At 32.6% G+C, this 21,289-nt stretch overlaps 1 protein-coding gene across 2 annotated transcripts in view; it reads left to right on the top strand.

Annotated features, from left to right (window-relative positions):
* LOC145661598 (intermembrane lipid transfer protein VPS13A-like) overlaps positions 1–21,289 on the top strand; it is a 305,499-nt gene that overhangs the window by 232,243 nt on the left and 51,967 nt on the right. Inside the window, exons 54-56 of one of the 2 annotated variants that reach the window (XM_081726919.1) lie at positions 12,939–13,104; positions 19,710–19,727; positions 20,690–20,880. In XM_081726919.1, coding sequence (XP_081583045.1) covers positions 12,939–13,104; positions 19,710–19,727; positions 20,690–20,880 — 375 coding nt within the window. The remainder of the gene's footprint in view (positions 1–12,938; positions 13,105–19,709; positions 19,728–20,689; positions 20,881–21,289) is intronic. The other variant, XM_081726923.1, reaches the window with a different exon arrangement.

The raw sequence follows: 21,289 nt of genomic DNA, 5'->3' as shown, positions 1-21,289 counted from the left end.
TATTTTAAAGGTGCTAAGAAATAATGAATATGCAGAGTTAAATACTTTCTTCTAGGGCTTAGGCCCTTACTCTTCCCTACCGCCACATCACCGTAAAATGGTTCTAATGTAAACTATTGTGTAATCTACAAGTATAAAATCCAAATTTTAGTAACCTTCTACAATTTAATCAATATAAATCTTTTGAAAATAGTTATTTGTTTCGGCACGACTTTATAATAATCGTAATGCCTATTTTGTTACTGAATCGTTATCTACATGATTGAATGACATATGAATCCGCATATCATTAGATGTAATCTATTCCTTTGTGTGAAACCGAGTTAATCCATGAAATTTAAATACTGAATTATGAAGTTAAGTAGCATATACAGCAACGCCAGAACGATTACTATTTATACGGAGGCTATATAAAAGGAATAAAAGATATAATTATGAATATGAATATTTAAAGATAAATGTATTAATGAAAGATTTAAGAATGTATTTGAAATACGATATAATTTATAGTTAATATACGTAGCCTTTGTGGAATTAATGAACTGTGGGTAATGCTGGTTATATAAATAGCAACTTTAGAGTCATAACAAGATAAGTTCTGATCATGGAAATGCTAGATGCGGAAATTTTAACTAAGTTCGGTAACCAAACGGTATTATTGATTTGTATTAAGTTTAATGTTGGAAATTCGTATTTTACTTGAAAACTTCCATACATTCCGTCAGTTAGTCACGGTTTCTTCTCATACCTTACCGTGCAATGTGATCGTATAGATCTTCATGGTTGTTTGCTTCTGAAATCAAGGATCTGGAACTAAATATACCTTTTTCCACGTTTTGCGTAAACGTGGTGGCGACTCAGTTTAGGCCTATACAATAACTCTAAAATAAAAGTCAGATTTGTCAAAATAATAAAGCGTTGTCGAAGAGCGTGACAGAGAATTGGCGACCTTTCAGCCAGGATTGGATAAAGGAGTCAAGTCGTCGTGAAGATTTTAATAAATTGCTGGAGCGAATGTATGATATATGAAGGAATTTTGTTGAAATCCCCCCCTAAATATTAACTGTGAATACGAGAAAGTAAATATGGTGAGTGTGGCGAGAAAGAAGAAAAGGTGCTACGGTCCTAGAAACTATAAATATTAACATCTCAAGTATTGAAGTTGAAAAAGACTTTTTTTTTTAAGTGTTGCCGAGAAGTAGTTCCGACGATGGAGAATCCAGAAGATCAAGATATTGAATATTTTTCGAACTGGATCTGTCAAGACTGCCAATCGAAAGAAAGTGATAATTATAATAAGACAGATAGTGAGGATGATTTTGAAGATACAGAAGAAGACAAAGAGAAAGAAAAGGAAAGAGAGCTGGGAAAAGAAGAAGCTCAACGGAAAGAGATACAAAATTCAAAAGAAAAAGAAGGAGTGCCAAACGAAGAAACGAGACAGGAAGAATTGCAGAATTCGAAGGAAGAAGGAGAAATTGAAGAAAAAGCGCAGGCAGATAAAACAAAAGTTGTTTTACACGACGCCAAGGAACAACCGAATATGCCATCATCAGAGCTAAGTGATCAAGAAATGTTTAAACTGCTTATGCAACAATTATCCCTATTTCGATTAGAAGTTACTAATAATATAACAACATTGGCTAATAATATGCAAACATTTGGAAAAGAGTTGAAGGAAGAAATACGTGAGGACTTGAATATAGTTATTGGAGACCTGAAGAAAGAAAGTGTAGATCAAGAAGAGCAGCAACCATGTGACAGTTTGATAGAAAATAGTCAGAAGAACACCACTGAGGGAGTAACGAAATTTATGGAAGATATTAGTATGTGTGCTGAAAGAATAGAATATGAAACTTTCTCATGTAGAAGTTCGAAAACTTCGAATTTGCTAATTGAGAAACCTTCTAAGAAGTTAAGAGAATCAAAAGAAGAAACCAAAATACGACCGCTGGGAAAAGCAAATATGAAAACATGCAAAGATAGAAAAACAAATATGAAAATATGCAAAGATAGAAACTGGAGAAAAAGAAAGACGAAAAGGCAAAGCAGAAGCAGGAAAAGAAAAAGAAGAAAAATCACAATGGCAGAAATTGACACCAGAGATCAGAAAAGGAAGAGAAAGAATTCCGATAAGAAAAGTTATTTGAAGAACAGGCCGAAGAAGAAGTCACGAAGAACAGGATGTTCGAACAGAAAGAAATCTAGAAAGAAGCCTAGAGAGAAGTACTGGAAGAAGAGGAGCACAAAATCTCAAGAAAAATTATGGAACCTCCAGAAAAAGAGGAAGAGAAGAAAGAAATTTGAACTGGACAAGAGATGGAAACATCATAGGAGGAAAGACAAGAAAGGAAAAAAAGAAATAAGTGGGAAAAACAAGCATAGAAAAAAAGAAAAAAGGAAACAGAAATATAAGGAAAGAATAAGTGATGGGAGAAGATGGAAAAGAAAGAGAAAAGAAAACGATAAATGGATGATGGTTGTTTTTCGTTCTTGCTGTTATATGTTATTGCCATTGTTCTTTCTGTTATTTTGTTTATTGAATTCCTAATTACACACTTATATTTTAGTTGACTGGTCCCTATATAATAACCGAATTCTGAAGAAATTATGCTGCTTTTGAAACCTAAAAATTGACGAAGCCAAATAATTTGCAATTCAAGAAACTTTTAAAATGTTCACCTGAATAGAAAATTATGCTATAGAGGCGACTCAAAAGTAAAAAAAAAAAAATTATCACTGATAATTTTTTTTTTCTTGAAGAGGGGGAAAGTTGTTATGCCCCACAACTATTCTTGTTTATACCTTGTTTATTCCTTTTGCTTCTATTCTTGTTTATACCTTGTTTATTCCTTTTGCTTGTCATGTTGTTTGTTTATTTGTGTCTTTGCTTATCTGTTATATGTTTTGTCATATGTCAACTTAATTTTGGTCGGTACCAGAAATTAATTTATTTAAATATTAGATGAAGAAGAAAGAATATTAAGAATAAGAAGAATATAGAGTGAAAGAAATGTAATTGTGATTGGAAATTGTTAATCTGTTACTTTTAACGGAAAATTTAATTAAAATAATAATCTTCAGAAGTGATTAATGTGCTTAAATTGTCATCGGCCAAAAGTTACATAATTTAATTTATAATTATTTAAGTTTCGAACGTTTTGTGTATATTTTAAAGGTGCTAAGAAATAATGAATATGCAGAGTTAAATACTTTCTTCTAGGGCTTAGGCCCTTACTCTTCCCTACCGCCACATCACCGTAAAATGGTTCTAATGTAAACTATTGTGTAATCTACAAGTATAAAATCCAAATTTTAGTAACCTTCTACAATTTAATCAATATAAATCTTTTGAAAATAGTTATTTGTTTCGGCACGACTTTATAATAATCGTAATGCCTATTTTGTTACTGAATCGTTATCTACATGATTGAATGACATATGAATCCGCATATCATTAGATGTAATCTATTCCTTTGTGTGAAACCGAGTTAATCCATGAAATTTAAATACTGAATTATGAAGTTAAGTAGCATATACAGCAACGCCAGAACGATTACTATTTATACGGAGGCTATATAAAAGGAATAAAAGATATAATTATGAATATGAATATTTAAAGATAAATGTATTAATGAAAGATTTAAGAATGTATTTGAAATACGATATAATTTATAGTTAATATACGTAGCCTTTGTGGAATTAATGAACTGTGGGTAATGCTGGTTATATAAATAGCAACTTTAGAGTCATAACAAGATAAGTTCTGATCATGGAAATGCTAGATGCGGAAATTTTAACTAAGTTCGGTAACCAAACGGTATTATTGATTTGTATTAAGTTTAATGTTGGAAATTCGTATTTTACTTGAAAACTTCCATACATTCCGTCAGTTAGTCACGGTTTCTTCTCATACCTTACCGTGCAATGTGATCGTATAGATCTTCATGGTTGTTTGCTTCTGAAATCAAGGATCTGGAACTAAATATACCTTTTTCCACGTTTTGCGTAAACGTGGTGGCGACTCAGTTTAGGCCTATACAATAACTCTAAAATAAAAGTCAGATTTGTCAAAATAATAAAGCGTTGTCGAAGAGCGTGACAAGTGTTGCAAATTCTGTATTCACGTTCTTCGGAATTTCCTCTTGTTTTGATGGCGTCACATTATTTTGTTATAGTTCTTCAAGAGTAAATGCCTTATTATTTACAATTAACCTGTTATACTGAAGCTTTGCATGGTCACCTTTGGAACGCGCATCCCACATGAAGACAGTTCTTTGCGAATTTGACGAACTGAGGCAGAGAAATCTTCGGTAATTGAGACAGGGGTTCCTTTAGCATGATATGCATTTTTTTAATATTAGATTCTTCTTCTTGTAGGAAGAGAACTTTACAATGATGGGTCTGTTATGTCCGCGGCCAAGACGATGGGCTCTTTCTATTTCACTCGCGTTCAGATCCACTTTCAATTGCTCTATGACGAACTCTATAACACGTTTCTCGGATTCTTCCCAGGTTTCCACCCCTTCGCACTCGCCAATGTTTCAAAATATTAGACATATTACATGTATATTACATATATATTACGTCTTACCCATTTTAATGTTGAAAGTTCCTTATATTTGAGTAGAGATGCAAGGGCTCGGAAAAAAAACGGCTTTTTTGGAAAAAAACTCGGTTTTTTCTGCTTTGCTTTTTTGCTTCGGAAATTTTGGGCTTTTTTCAAAATACTGCTTTAAATTGATAAAACAGACTTTGTATCGCTTCTCTATAACACAAAAAATCATTTAATTAGTGGTTGATGCTGATAATAATATAAAACATCGAAAATAAACTATGAATTTCGAAAAAATATTTCAAACAATTTTTCTTCAACATATTTACATTATGAATTCCATAGGATTAACCAATGTATATAATAAGAATTTTTTAACCTCCTATATACAAAAGTAAGCAGAATTGGCAAGAACCGTGGTTGTTTTTTAAAATGCCAAAAACCCCTTTTTTGGGGGATGTTTAAACCAGGCTTTTTTGGTTTAAACCAGGCTTTTTTGACTTAGATTTTTTGCTTTATGTATTTATATTACATATTCACAGAAATAGCCTAAGTTTGTTTCGCCTTGATGTTATTATGCAACAGCGGGGTTATGCCGGAAGAACTCTCATAAGCTTAAAGAAGTGCGGTCAGTAAATTTCTTAAGTTGAGAATCTCCCGCCCTAGCCATTGGGAAAATCCCGTCATTACTTGAAATGTAAGACAATAACGGGAAAATCCTGTTATTGCTTTGCATGTAAAATTTAAAGGTCAACGTACCACAATCAGTACGCTAAAACTGAGGTATTAAATTACAAATTTAGTACCGGTACGTAGATATCATTGAAAGTCCAATCCAAGCTAATGTTGGAAGCTACGTAGGCAATCAATAAATTTAAGCAATATTGGCTTCTTTATAAAACAACACGCATTTAGGCATGTAGAAATATACAATTTGATTTGTTTCGTATATTTAGGCTTAACATCCTTACGAAATACCGAGGTTATCAAGGAGAAGACTTTCGCTTAAACTGACATCCGAACCGCTACTTGGGTTACGCATGAAAGAAGGATTGTGGTTCGACCGAGAATTGAACATGGGACATATTGATTAAAAGGTGAAAGGGAAATAAAACTATTGCAGGTGGTTTGATATCTGCAAACGTTACCATGAAGTTCACACGATTCGCATTTTTCATTCTTTTTATTTTTGTGGTTTAAACCAGTTATTAAAAAAAAAAGTTGGTGTAAATCAGCCAACCCTAAAAGTAAACACTTCTTTTTAAAGAATACACAAATAACTAGCAAAATAGTATGTAGTATTTTTACTTCAAAATATTCCATACCCTCTTTTTGAAAGAAAATAAAATTAAAATAAAACATAAGAGAAATACTTAGATTTATATGATACACTTAAAGACTGCACATCCAGAGCTTTTGGTTCTGTATATTCTTGAAATTCTACAGTTAAGTTTTATAGAACCACCATCACAGTTTACCCAATCCTCAAGTTTTCTGAATTTTTAACAAGAGGGATTCAACATATCATTACGGAACTCCCCCCCCCCAAAAAAAAAGACTACGGAATATATTTAAGTTAAGCTAAATACAACTGCACAACAAACATGACTGAGTGATTAGCTTTTCCGCTTCTATCGGGAAGTCCGGGATTCAACCAGCATTCGACCATTCTGACAAAGCTTTTCTTCATTCCATCTGTGAATGTAGAAATAGTGCGTGTACTGTGAGTTGGGCGACTTCCTTTTTTATTGTTTTTAAATCGTTATTATTACTAATTACCAGCAGTGACGGTTTTGCGAAGGTTAGGGGGGCGGTCTTTCGGACTGAAGCCCGTTCCCCAAAGTTACGGAATGTCTGCAACAAACGAAATATCTATTATTTATGCCTTTACTCATAAACTTTAAGCTCCCGTCAAATAAAAATTACGAATGTTTAAAAAAAACTAAACATTAGGCCTAGTAAGAAACCCTTCCCAAAATACTTTTCTAAATCCGCCACTGATTCTCAGTATAAAATGATTTTTAAAGTTGTATCCGGAAGATTATTGCTAAACATATAAACGAAACGAAATATTAGTTATGCCTGTACTCATAAACTTCAAGCACTTCCCAAATAAAATTAGGACTTTTTAGGAAACGAAACAATCAGAAAAAACCCTCCTAAAGTACTTTTCTAAATCCGCTACTGATTATTTGTATAAATTGGTATTCAAGGTTGTGTCCGGAAAATTATTGCTAAATCACTTCACAGCTACAGTATAACAGAAATGTGGAAGTACGGTTTGACGGATATATTGAAAAACGTACGCTTTGACGGATAAATAGAAAAACGGGCAAGTTTAACTTTTGCGCTAGAAGCTAGAGTACTAAAAGCTCTTAGAAATGAAACACGGATGACAAACTAGAGAAGAAAAAAGATGTCGATAACTCAAAAGTTAAAATAAATTTAAATAGCCTCTAAAATTACCCTCAAATACTACATTCTTCATGTTAGCTTTAATTCGTAAAACATGTGCTCCATCCATCTTGATAACTATACTTATGTACATCACATAAATACCTTAGTAATAATAGACAAAATAGACTTGTAATGACTCACAAAGCACAATCTGAGAATTACAAGAACCTGACACTTACCTTTTCGTTTCAATGGAATCCCAATATCAGCTTATATTCGGTGATCTCAAGTTCAAGTTGTAACACCTATAAAGATGTTATTGAAGTGGCAGATATTCAGTAAATCCATGTTGACCACACGAGTGTTTATTTGAATTAAATCATATTGCGTTGTCTTCTTATAATGCTACATATGCTCTTAGTTGATTCACTGATTAATAAATATCAAAATGTCTCATATAAGTTAAATTTATACAATTGTTATTTCCTCAAACATGACTATTGATCATTATGTCCGCCATTTACAAGCAAGATATTTTTTGTCAATTTTTTCCATATTGATAATACTTAAATTATTAATATACTTGTAAATATTAATTATATGCTTTTTATAGTTGTAGTTAAGTGATAAGGTGTAGATTATGTTATAGTAGTTAGTAAGATCTTCATAATCCTTGATTTCAATGTAAAATATGTTTCATAGGCTTCTAGAAGCTTCTTCTTCTTTCTTGTTTTTGGATGAGTTTCCCTTGTTTTTATTAAAAAAGGGTATTAAAAAAGTTTGTCGCTTTGGCGAAAAGTAGAATCATAACGGCAAATATTGCTAAGCTGTCGGGATGACATCTAATGTTGACATTTCCGTCAGTCAATGCAGAATTGTGAGGAGTGTGAAACGTGCCGAAAGCAGTCCTGCAGGTACTACAATCCTCAAGTGAATATGCCTGTGCCAAAGGATGTTTTACGGCCGTGTTTACTGTATGAGTTCAAATTAAGCAGCAATGCTCTAAAAGTTGCTCGCAAATTATGCTCTGCACTTGGAGTTAATCAGCGAGTGAGTGCACAGCGCGAAAGTGGTTAGGCCAATTGCATCGGAAGATGAGAGCCTCCACGACAAGCCCCAAACTGGTTGTCCATTCACTATCGACGAAACCCTGCTCAAAGAGGACATGAAGAGTAATCCACAAGAAATGTACAAACTATCACACAAGGGATTGGAGTATTGGAAGAAACCATTCGATTGTATCTGCATAACCTTGGAAAGACACGAAAGCTCGGTAAGTAGGCTCCTCACGTTTTGACCAAGGAAACAAACTCAGTAGCTTACCAATTGCTTTTCAGTGGTGTCACGTTACGAAAGAGCCCCATTCCTGGACAACATTGATGTGTGACGAGAAATGAATCTTATACAATAACCGCAAAAGAAAACATCATTGATCGTCCACTGATTCCGTGGCATTTGCTGCCAAACAAAACATTCATTAACAGAAAATACTGCTCTGTATTTGGTGAACCAGGGCTACTATTATACACTTTGAATTGATAGAGTGACAAAATCATCACAGCAGAGGTGTACTTGTCCCAGCTGCAAAGGGTTGCAGCTGCACTGTCTCAGAAACAGCCCGCACTAGTCAAAAGAAGATTGACCCTTCTTCAAGACAACACAAGACCTAACACGACGGAAGTAACCAAGGAGTTGATCAAAACACTGGTAGGGAAGTTTTAACTCATTTTCTCTAATCCCTGGACGCTGGTCCATATATCACTTGCTTTTGGTCATGGATAAGCATTTGGATTAGCAACGATTCCAAAACCAATATGATGTCACGCAGGAGATAGTACAATTTGTGACCTGAGCTGCAGGAGATTATTTTACAGAATAAAATGCATTTGCACGGAATTACTGAGTCGTTATTTTTCACTGAAAAAAAGGCACGAATTATAAATTGTAAAATTTCTAATTCAAATATTAACTCTTGTGAAATAGTATAATTCAAATGATTTCAATCTATATATTCTCTTAATTATCAAACAAGGCTTTGCCAGAAGTCAACTAATACCTTATTCTACAATAATTCAGAATACTGGTATACCTTACTTTGATCTTTCTTTTAATTGCTATATCTCGTTTAATATAATAATCACGTTATTCCTTACAAATATTATAATTTTAGTTCTTATTCAATGTCCTTTACACACAGAGAGAGATTAAAACAATAATACACTGAGTAAGGCTATGTGATATATGTAACAAAACACACAATCACGTAAGAGTTACGTGATTGTGTGTTTTGTTACATATATCACATAGCCTTGCTCAGTGTATTATTGTGTTTTAGTACAAAATGGAACCAAGACCTGATAGAATATATATATTGATACAGTCTCCATTCTAACAACTTACTCAGTTTCAGTTTCAGTTCGGAAGATTTATAAAGGAAGTCCCAACCGTAGAGCCTTGTGGATATTTCACTAAATTTGTTTTAAATAAAATTTGTTTGAAGTAAGCAAATGTACTAAAATGGCACGTGCCAAAGTGGCCGAATTTGCCAGTTTGAAATATAATTGTTTATCACACTGTTAATGTAATAAGAAAGGATAAGCGGGGCATGAATATATTAAAATTGAAAAACAGTGTATTAAGGTTGTCATAAATAGTAAAATTGTCAAAAGTAATGAATTATAAATAATAAAAATTGAGAGCAAAGCTCCCCAATACTTAGTGTTTACAGCGCCATCTCTGACAACTTATTTCAATCTATATTATCTTTGCACAGAATATCTCTCGTTCATCAGCTGTGGTAAAAGTATGTGCACATTTCTTGTAGTACTTTGTGCCCGGCTTATATTCCCAATAACATTCATTGGTAACACTCTCCCCTCTTTACAATTTTTGAACAGACACATTCTTCCAAAACATGTATCTTTTCCTTTTTCTTCTTCTTTCCATTCTTCTCTTTTGCTAGCCTCATCATTTTGTTTTCTGCGATACTCCTTGAAACAAATGTGTAACTCTTTCATTTTCTTCCCAGGTCGGTTTTGAACAATAATGATACTTGCACTCTCTGACCTGAACCTGAACTTCTTCACACTTTTTCTCCTAGACCTTCTTGGAATTGTGCTTATTGTCAGCAACAGATTAATCAGATTTTAACTTCTGCCTGTGCTTTCCCACTTCAATATTCTTGTACGTCTTCCTTTCCCGCACATTTTCATCCAATCTCTTCAACTTTTCATCAATCTTTTTGCCTTTTCTCAATAATTCTGATAATATACTATATGTATTTGTCATATTTGGTTGCACACGTGATCAACCTTCTATCTACCTTCTACTATTATGCCTAAGTAGTTGGAATGTATTTTTGGGGTAATATGATCTGTTGCTGTTGCTTGACTTACACCTGAGTAGCTTGCGTTTCAGGTAGAAAATGTATCTCAAAATTCTTGATATGACCAATTAAGACTTGGATTAAACTTCCGAGTAAGGTGACCAAAAATAAGCATTTACGACATCTTTTATTTTTAGCAGGGCAAATTTTGTTTGTGTGTACTCTTTTACATACAACTATTACAGATGTTTTCAACTAACGGAATGCTGATATCGTAACCAGTGTCTCTTTAAATTATTGATAGACGGTCTTGACAAACTGCTTAGGGTGTGTTACCTGTTTTATTATCGCAGTTTCTTGCTTCAAGCATGCGATTTGCAGGTCTCGCTGCTCTAATTCTTGTATCCCAACCATCTTATTGTATCCAAACCTAAAGATTCTTGTACTTGTTTTCATGATGACGCTGATGATGATGGAAATGTAGATTTCTTATTCTACCGAAATGGTACCATTTGTAAATTTGTTAATTAATAAGATTATTGAGTTTCATGTGAAGTAAGGTGTAAAGAGCAACTTCGACTACACCTTAATTTAAGACTATCAATATCATAAGTATTAGGTTGGTACAAATGAAATGTTTTTCTCAGATACGTCATTTTCAAAGGGAAAAAAAATACAGGAAAAAAGAAAACTACAATACCCGGTTAATCAAAATAATCGCCGTCTGCAACCACATACTTTTGTTATCGCTCAGTGAACAATTAGATTCCGTACTCAAAGAGGTCTGGTATTTGCGATGTGAAGAAGTCCTCAACAGTACAGTCATCTGCCCGATCATCAGGGAAGGTTTTTCTCCCAAGAAGTAAGATACGAGAAGAAATAGGACTCAGTGAAAGAGACGTCGGGGAAATACGATGAGCGAGGAAGGGTTTTTTACTGCAACTCAGAGCCTGCACCTTTTTATGCGCGACATACGGGCGAGCACAGTCATGCAACATGAGGATGTCATGTCTGTTGACCATGGCTGGATGCTTGCAGATTAGTTGGTGGTGCGTTTCATGGAGTCAGAACTATAAAGATCTACATTAATGATTTCACCTCATATGAAAAAGAGATGATGAATCACTCCCACGATAGACAACCATACAAGTAACAACACCTTCTGTAATAGAGAGATGGTTTAGGAAACTGTCCTTGACATTGATCAGATCCAAATATTGTCCTGACCGTTTACGATTGTCATGCCAAATCCATTTTTCATTTGAAGTGACACTCCGATACAGGAAACTTTCTTACAAATAGAAATGCGCACTCCCGGACACCGATTCTTGGTGGTTGGTGTCAACTCACGTGGCACTCATGAGTCCATCTTTTTCATCTTACCGATTGCATGAAGCTGCCGAACAGCAGGGATATGATGTTCGCCTAACTCATTTGCAATCTTGCACGAACTCTTTTTCAAGGATCTACTTGTACGGTGTTCCTCAGAAGCTCATCCGAACACGAAATAAGTCGAAGTTCACAGGGCTCATTTTACAATGATGTATCAAAGGATAAAACAACGGCAAATGGTCCAGTCATTCGCTATTCCTGTACCAAATGACTTGATAATTTTTACAGCTGGCTGTGCAGAAAGAATGTCCCAGTTTGAATTCATAAAGAGAAATCACTCACAATTGTGTATTCTCCGATGTGCACTTTAATAGGACCCTGTTCAACAATGCGGTCTGGGTATTCAACAATGCCTTTTGACGGTCTGGGTATACCAGCGAATTTGCTATATGTGTACCGAGTATGTGACGTTAGACACATGACCTTAATCCGCCCCCTGCCCTGTAATGAGGCTGAGATGACTTTCTTACCAAACGTCCAAGCGAAATTTCGTTCACACCAACCTAATTGCAGCTGCTACAGGTTAAGTTCAAATTTATACAGTATTTATCTACAGTGTTAGCACTAAATTTTGTAGCACTAATAATTCTTATTGGCTTAAAAACTTATTGAGTCCAGGGCCCAAAACCGCATTGTGTTATTTTATTATAACTACTGTTGCACTCTATAAGATAAAATGTGGTGTTACATATACGGTTATTACAGTGTGTTGCTATATATACTTCACAAGCCGAAAGTAGATTACACTCTATAGTACCCCTCTCTTAGGTGGGAGGCCCGATTGGGAGCAATTGTTCCAATCGGCTTAAGTCTGGCCTGAAATGAAATTATAACTTTTTTATGATTAAAGTTGTTACATTTTGTATTTGGTGAATCTTTGTCATAATCATATGTATAGAAATTTGATATTTTGGATAATTCTGTATTACGAATTTCCTTCATTAAACTGTATAAAAACTTCTGTACATAAATTTGTATTAAGAAATGTAATTAACTTCGAATGGTTATTATAACGACTATGTAAAGTTGAATTACTGTATAGTCATATTATTAAATTTTAGTAATTAAATATTTGGTATACATACATATTGACGCTTCCAAGTAATTCACGCAATATGCTCATATATATATATATATATATATATATATATATATATATATATGAGAAACGAATTAAAATAATTGAAACATTAGGTAAGTAAGTGGTTATTAAATGTATCTTTAAAAAGAGTTAATGCAGATGTCTAAAGTTATACATAACTTTTGTAGGTATGTAAAACTCTTAGTGCAAGAATTTTCCATTTGCTTGGACAAGGGATTTCTGTTATCTTTGTGCGACTTCTTCCGAGGCTTCGAACCTGAGAATATTCCCTCAATGAATATCAGAGCAGACATAGACGCAGTTCATATTCCACTGTCCACAATTGCGACGAAGGTACGTATTTTATTAGTGTATATCATTAGCAATTTATGTATTATCACATCTTTATCGTCCTGTGTTCATGCTCTTTATACTAAAATTGAATCATAATGATATAACAAGTATAATTGAAAAACGAAAGATCTTTAGAAAATGCACGTAGCACGTTTCTGTTATCTGAAAAAACTAAACAGGGATATTAACATATAATTAAAAGCAATTACTACGAATCATATCGAATTATACAGGGCGAGTGGTAATTAGATGCATTCCTTGCAAGGGAATATTCTACAAGTACTTTGGAATATTTTCACCTATATAAACCAGGGGTCAAAAATCGATAGTTTCGAAGTAATTTGCACATGTGTGATTTCTTCGAAATTTTCCGGGTAACGAGAAGTGCGCGAGGAAGTTTTACCCTAACCCACTTCCATATATCATAGAGTGATGAAATTTTACATGTGTAATCCTGCGTACTTAAAAAATATGAGAACAGAGTTAGAGATGCGTTCTTTCCTCTAATTTTGCGCACGCACATAGTAAGAACTCATGCATCAAATCAACAGACAGAATCGTGAATAATACATCTATTTTTAAATTAGAATTTAAATTGTTTTAAGATCTTAGAAAAAAATCTTCGTTAAGAATTCGTTAAACCATTATTTACGAAGGATTTTATCTTTTACTTTAATTGAAGTATAGTAACAGTAATGTAATAGATTTGTTGAAAAAAAGGTCTAATTAAGGCATTTGGGGAATGTTAATTTTAAATCAAAGAATTACTTTCGAGTCCAAAATCCCGTGATATAAATAGAAAAATAAATTAATAAGATTTTCAAGTGTACATATTGAATAGACATGTATTTATTAAAGAATTTTCAAATTGAGAATGAAAGCATAAATGTTATCATAGAATTTAGCACAATATTTAAAATTGAGTAAAGTAGAAAAAAATGATTCAAACTAATGTTGTATGCTTCACAGTAAATTAGAGATTTTGTTTTATCTTCTACAAGAAGATCGTTTATAGAATCATTATAATCTCGTACTTTAATAGAGTCTATTTTAAACCCCTTATATTTTTGATTTTAGTGTCAGTGAATAAAACTATTCAATAACGTGAAATCAGTGCTTAATTTGTAGGAAGAGATAGTTGAGATTTCTTTCTTTCTGGAAATTTAAATTTAACTTTAATTCCCCAAATATATACTATAATAGCCAAGGATTCATGCTGAAGAAACTAAATGAATAAAGTATCTCTTTGTTTCTTGGGATATTTTACAAATTCAATACAATATTCCTTACCAGTAAAGGATTTTTTTTACTCTAAATGTATACTAAATTTAAATTTGGAATTTCGTGGTAGTTTGACATCAAGACACGACTAATATTATAAGATTAGATGCATAGTAGAAAACTATTAATATAAATTCAAATTAAATTGAAAATTGTAACAAATTTGATAGCTACGTATTGAGATTCAAAATTATAACAATGTAACAATTAAAACACTGCAATGCACAACACTACCCTAAATTACAGCAACTCTCATTATAAAGACAGTCAGTTGCCTTTGGTACGTCAATTAAGACAAATAAAACACGAAGGGAACATAAAAAATTTAAGTTATTTAGTCAAACATACGAAGAATTTTTTTAAAAACTAAACTAAGCAGAATTAAATGTTCATTTCTTAATTCAAATGTAGCATTTTAAAACCATATCTATGATAATGTAAACTATCGTATTATGCGTCAAAAGCTTCAAATATCCTCACAACAGGTTCTTTCAGTATATTTTAAATATCTCTTAATTTATACATAAACAGTTGACATAAACTGTTATACTAAGAGTTAGTTTTCGGCCACTTTGGAATTTATATCATCACTATCACTTATCGTAGATCACCCATATTTCATTTGCTTCATTTCCTTTGCACTCATTTTAAGATAATATTTTCAAATATATTATTTTTCTACTATAAAATGAGTAGTCCTACTAAGCTTTCTATGTGAGCTCGGTTTTGCTGTACTCGTACACCAGTAAGTCTGAAAGTCAAATCAACAAAGTTATTACAGTATATTTGAAGTTTATTTTATTTCATTTTATTTATTTTTTACTCTTCTTTGTTCCTATTCTCCAGTTATTGTTTCCGAGATAGTCTCCCGAACAGTAGTCCCCCTAACGTATCTTTCTTTCGGAGATCTGATACGCATATCTGTCATCTCAAATCTTTTATCTTGAGAAAGCCTACTATGCATATTTTCTCCTTTCATTATTTTCGTCAAACTAGGGGAAATATTGCGATAATTTGAATTTGCCTTGCACACCATAATGTACATTGAAGTGAATTAAGTAGTGCAACACTTGAAACTAACGTGAAGTTGTCGTACCAATTGCTAAGATTTTAGTCATTTTACAACTGGAAGAACTACTTCCTCCTTTCGGATATTCTTATTATTATTATTCCATGTGGCAAAGTCGATGGGTGATCCTTTTGATAAATTTTGACAGTTCTGAACATAGGGCCTACCCGTGCTATTCCATCTTTCAACCAGCAAATTATTGAGTTTGCTAAAGGTATGTATCTTGCGAGTAGCAAGTGAAAAATTAATGTTAGAATGATTGCATAAGCAATAAGTAATCATCTTTAAATAGTCGTATAATTGAAACTAAGATTCGGGACTTACGTAGCAAATAAATGGATGCGTAATAAAACATAGAAACCACTCTACAACTACCTCTTATCGGAACCGATATTTGCTGGAACCAAGTTACATTCTCGCAAGATCAATGTATTCGAACTCTCTTTTAAATTGGCCACTCCACCTTCCAACAATGAACACAGATTTTTTAGAGGTGGAACTACAAACGTAAGTCACTACAAACACACTGTCTATCCTTTCTAATTAAGGTAACATATTTTTTCGCATTTTCGTATTAGTAAGAATTAATATACATTCCTTTATTGAATTGCAGAAAAATATAAATCATATATAGTGTTTAGTGGATAACAATAATCATATATCAAATTTGTAAATAATTTTAGTTTTCAAAATTGGGGAAGGAAAGGTACGATTCCGTCATCCAAACATTTTGTTGGGAAATATGTCCCAATGCGGCTAAATCAGTGGAGAGCCACTAGAAAGCAACGCACGTAAAGCTTTGAACACTTCTCACTCGCTGGAAAAAACTGGCAAAGTCATTTGGAGAAATGTTTCAGCAGTGGCACCACACTTAACACAACGCGAGGATATTTAAATCCGGTATACTTTCAACTCTTCCTTTTAAAAATTTATATGTATTCAAAGTTCAAAGGAAATTATTACGGAACAAGAGGAAACAAAACTATCAATCATTTACTACCATAGTAACAGCGGAATCACGATTCCGGTCCTGTGTCTACTTAATCGTAATACCAATATTGGCATTACCGGTTGAAGTGAGGCTAAAGCAAGATGTTTTGCAGTACTTTTTTTTTTTTTTTTTTTTAATAAATATAGTTAGTTGATTTACGTGTGTTTGGATGTGCATTATGTGGTCCAATTAGTCCTAAATAGACTGTCCTGTACAGACTAACGTATTATTTTTTTAAGGCTGATTTCCAAGTTTACATTTAATCAGAGAAGTGTAAATGCTTTCTCAAAGATAGCCGCATCGTAGTTTACTTACAGGTGTGTACCATCAGCCTTACATAGAGTAAATAAATTATTATTGTAAATACGAAAACACTCAATTTATCTATATCTAATCATTCATCAGAATAAATTAGTATACTGGTTTAATTGAGTCATTACGGATTTAGCCGATTAAAATTGAGTTTTCGCGTTATATATACGAATAAAAAGTGTGATCTGACAAAATTCGCAACTTCTGATGATATTTTGTTTAAAATTTCACGTTCCGTTTCGCACAGAAGTTATATGAAATTTAGATTTACAACGTGAGTTATGAACAACAAGCACTACTACCGGGATTTAACCTAGATCTCCCTATCGAAAGCGAGAACCCTGAGTATGCCTATACTAGCAATGCCACGAGAGTTCATTCTGATGAAATTATTCCCCTTAATTTCAAATCTGCTATTTTAAGACTATGGTACCAAATGTAAGCAGCATTAGCACTTTCAAGTGCGTTTTTTTTTTTTGGGGGGGGGGGGAGGCGACAATGAATTATGATTTCGTTTTTCAGTCTAATAATATTTGGAAAATCTATACTTAAAGTTGTAAATGATGTTAGTTTTCAAAACGTTACCGAGTAAAAAGACAGTCGCATTGAATTAATATATAAGAAAATGTACGAATTATAATGCACGTTTCACAATTCTAACAATATTGATTGGAATAGCTGATATTATGCTCCTGTATTGGCTTCCTTGTTCAATTGGAGTCTCAATATCAACATATATTCGGATATCGGGAAGACTATTGCCATTACTACTACTCCTAAAACTAAAGGTAACTGTTCTAATGATTTTAAACCAATACTGTTATTAATGTCATTCCCAAGATCTTTCAAAAAATAATTTACAAATATCTCCATAATCAGAATTGAAATTAATCAAAATGGCTTAGTGAATAGTAAATCGATAGTTACTAACTTGTCAAGTCTAATCCACAATATACTGCCTGTAGTTTAAAATGATGGTCAAACGGATGCGATTTACCTTGAGTTTGCTAAAACTTTTGATAAACTAATTTGATATTATTATCGAAAAAAATAGTTCAATAAATCTAATTAATTGGTTTGTTTCATATTTGACTAACAGAAAATTTGTGGTAAAATATAAAGGTAGTTTCTCTTTTGTTTTTGATGATATCTCTGGAGTACCCAGAGCTCTAATTTTGACCCTTTGTTGTTTCTATTGTATATAAATGATATATCAGAGAAAATAGCTGTCAAATACTTATTGTATGCTGATGATATAAAGATCTTTCATTCCATTGCTTCTATCTATGATCAGAATAATACCTTGCAGAATAATTTAATACAATTGTACGCTGGTCCGAGACATTTTTTTTTTTTACCTTTAACTTTTCCAAAGGCACAGGGGATTATATTTTCTAGGAAAACCAATCTTTCTTTATTTAATTATAAAAGAAAATCAAATTTCTCAAAAATGTGAATAATCTTGAAATTATTTTGAAAATTTAATATTCCAAAAACATTATCAGGTCATATCAAATAAAGCAAAGAAAAACTTAACATTAATGAAATGGCTATGCAGAAACTTTAATGTTAACAGCTGTAGAGCTCTTGATATATGTAATGTGTAATCACGGATGGTACTATTATTTGGAATTGTGAACCTAGATATTTTGTCAATTGCACGGAATCAATACAGAATAATTTTCTTGCCTGGTTTTGATGAAAATTTGAGAAGTTCAGTAGCATGAGCTTTAGAGATATTCATCGCGAGTTTGACTTTACCCTTAAGCGATAGGCACTGATTTTTAAAATCTAAAGTTATTTCATAATATATTTCATTGTGGTTTCTAGCTTGATCGATTTATGTCCATGGGAATTCCTTACAACCAGATAAGAGATTTCACTCCTTTTCTGTGTAATAATTCCCTTTCAAAATCATATACTTATAGCTACAGTTAATTAGTTCAATACTGTTTGGATCTAACGGTCCCGGCTTCGATTCCCGGTGGGAGCACTCGGTCGAAAAAGTGTAAAACGCTTTTTCAGGCTAGCCACCCTGAATGAGGTTTTCCGGGGTTTTCCTCATCCACACCAGGCAAATGCCGGGGTGGTACCTAATTTATAGGTTCCAGGCCGCTTCCTTCCTTCCCCAATCCTTTCTTCCTTCCCTTTTCCCAGATAGTGTGCTCGCCGAGGGACGTCATCTCAAACGTGACGGGCTAAATGGCCATAGATGCTGAAAGCCCAGAAATCAAAAATCCTAAATCCACTGTTTGGATCTATTTCAAACTAAATTTTCTGTTGTACGTCAGCTACTTATTACTAATTTAAGAAGTCTGTAACTTTTTAATTTCTTACAATCAGATAGTATACGAGTATTTTTTGTGTTGTTTTCTTACATATTTTTACTGTCAAATTACTAAAATATTGGTGTTCTTTGTCTTCCCAATATATTATTTATCATAATTTATATATTTTTCGATGCAATGTTGAAGTTTCTATTTCTTTATCATATTTTATTAATGTTTACTCATATTAATGAGGTGCTTGTAATCTGTATTTTATTTACTATATATATTCTGTTGCTTATGACCAAATTTTTTAATAAATAATTCTTTTCATGACTTCTTGTTTATATTGAATATTTTTAATATCTTATTGTTACTCATATATTACGCTTTGTACTCTCAGCATGTTTCTTTCAGTATGTTCTTTCTGTTTTTACTGCTTTTTAAAATTGTTATTGTGCATATTCTTCAGTAATTATTGCATGTTCACATAACAATTACTGTGCTTGGCTCTATTAATTGTATTCATTCTTTTTTTTTTTTTTTTTTGTATTTTTTCGTCATTGTGATCATTTTTGTCATATTTTCTGTATGCCTCTGGCCTGTATTCTGTATTCTACTTGTGTCCACTGGCTGTTTGTGACGTTTAAACCTTTCCAATTGTCTCGGAAAAAAATCCACAAAGGGTACTTTACTCTCGGAGGTAAGTTTTTTCAGTCTTTCATTTTGGCAATTTCCTCAAATACGACTCATGATTTTGTTGATATTTTATAAATAAATATTTCATTAATAACCCTAATATATAGTATAAATCATTTCTCATAAAATACTCACAAGGGTAGTTTACTTTTGAGGTGAAATTTCTTCGGACCAAGTTTTCCGAAAATGTCTTATAACTTTGTTTGCATTTCAAAAATAAACGTTTTAGTAATAAGTGCAGCACAAGACGATTTAGTTTAAAAAATTGAAGCGAGAAAATATAGTGCGATGACACGTATATTTTATTTATTTTTAACAGACTTAAGAAAAAACAAGTTTCTCAATTCAACCGCTTAACATAATGTCGGTATATTCACTCATAACGTTGAATAGGTTCACCGATTTTGACTTTTGTTTGTTTGACAGAGTATACCTTCCCGGTGATTCCACATAAATTTCTTTAGAATCTGATGGTAATATTTGGAGCTAGAATATGGAACACCATAACGGATGCTGTGCTAAAGTTGGTTGAGATAGTTTGTTGGAAAAAATTTTATAACTATGTTGTATATTTGTTAAATACACGCATGTATTTCAAATTTCAATAAGATAAGAAATTATTAAAATATGCGATACGGAGGGAAAATTATACAATAAAAGTGTTCCGCGAAATTTTAAGTCAATAAAAAAGTATATCTTACAAATTATCTAAATTTAGAAAGAAATATTTATGTGAAAGTTTATAATATAGAAAAAATATTGAATTATTACATATTATGTGCTTTAAAATTTAGTAATTTTGTTTTATTTTGTGCACAAAAAATTTCTGAAGCTTGTTGAGAACTTTTCAAACAAAATTGTCTTTCATTGTTATTTTCACGGCCCATTCTTAGGACATTGGGAAACAATAGTATGAATTAATTACTTTATTGGATATTTCATGTTCATGTGGTGCTTGTATTTCAGTGTCGCGGCGATGGTCCACAGGTTATAGTAGAATACATACATCTATCACCATTAAAACTTCTGGTGAGCTTCTCTCTTCTGGGAACTGTCCACACCAAAGAAAATACTCCATCATTCAGGTCTGATGTTTTGGACTATTTTCTAAATTCTTTTGGGGCTACCTCGACTGAAATCAAGAATGTAAAGCTACGGTAAGTATTTACGAAAGAAAGAAAAAAAACTTGAAACAATTTAGTATTTTATTTTGCTAATTATAATTTAAGTCAAGTGTTTCAATTATTAATCATGATATTAGCTATAGCACTTTATTAGTAATAAGTAAGGCTCGGATTTCTACGGCACGTCATTTTTTTTAATCTTTTCTGCATATCTAATTAAATATATACATATTTTTGGGTCTTGTCAACAAGAAAAAACTTATTTAATGGTAATATAAATGCATATTTGAACCATCTTTTAGCTTAGGTCATATTTGGACTCGAAGTGATATAAAAGCATATTTTTGGCCATATTTTAGACAAGTTTCACTTGTAGTTCAAAAAATATTTCTCAGTTGGCAACGTAGAGAAGATGATTGACATTTTCACTTATGGGATCAGC

This window comes from Thermobia domestica, chromosome 1 (genome assembly GCF_964235325.1).
Source record: "Thermobia domestica chromosome 1, izTheDome1.hap1.1, whole genome shotgun sequence".
Lineage (NCBI taxonomy): Eukaryota > Metazoa > Arthropoda > Insecta > Zygentoma > Lepismatidae > Thermobia > Thermobia domestica.
The sequence above is the reverse complement of the archived record's forward strand: the minus strand, read 5'-3'. Positions and strand labels throughout refer to the sequence as shown.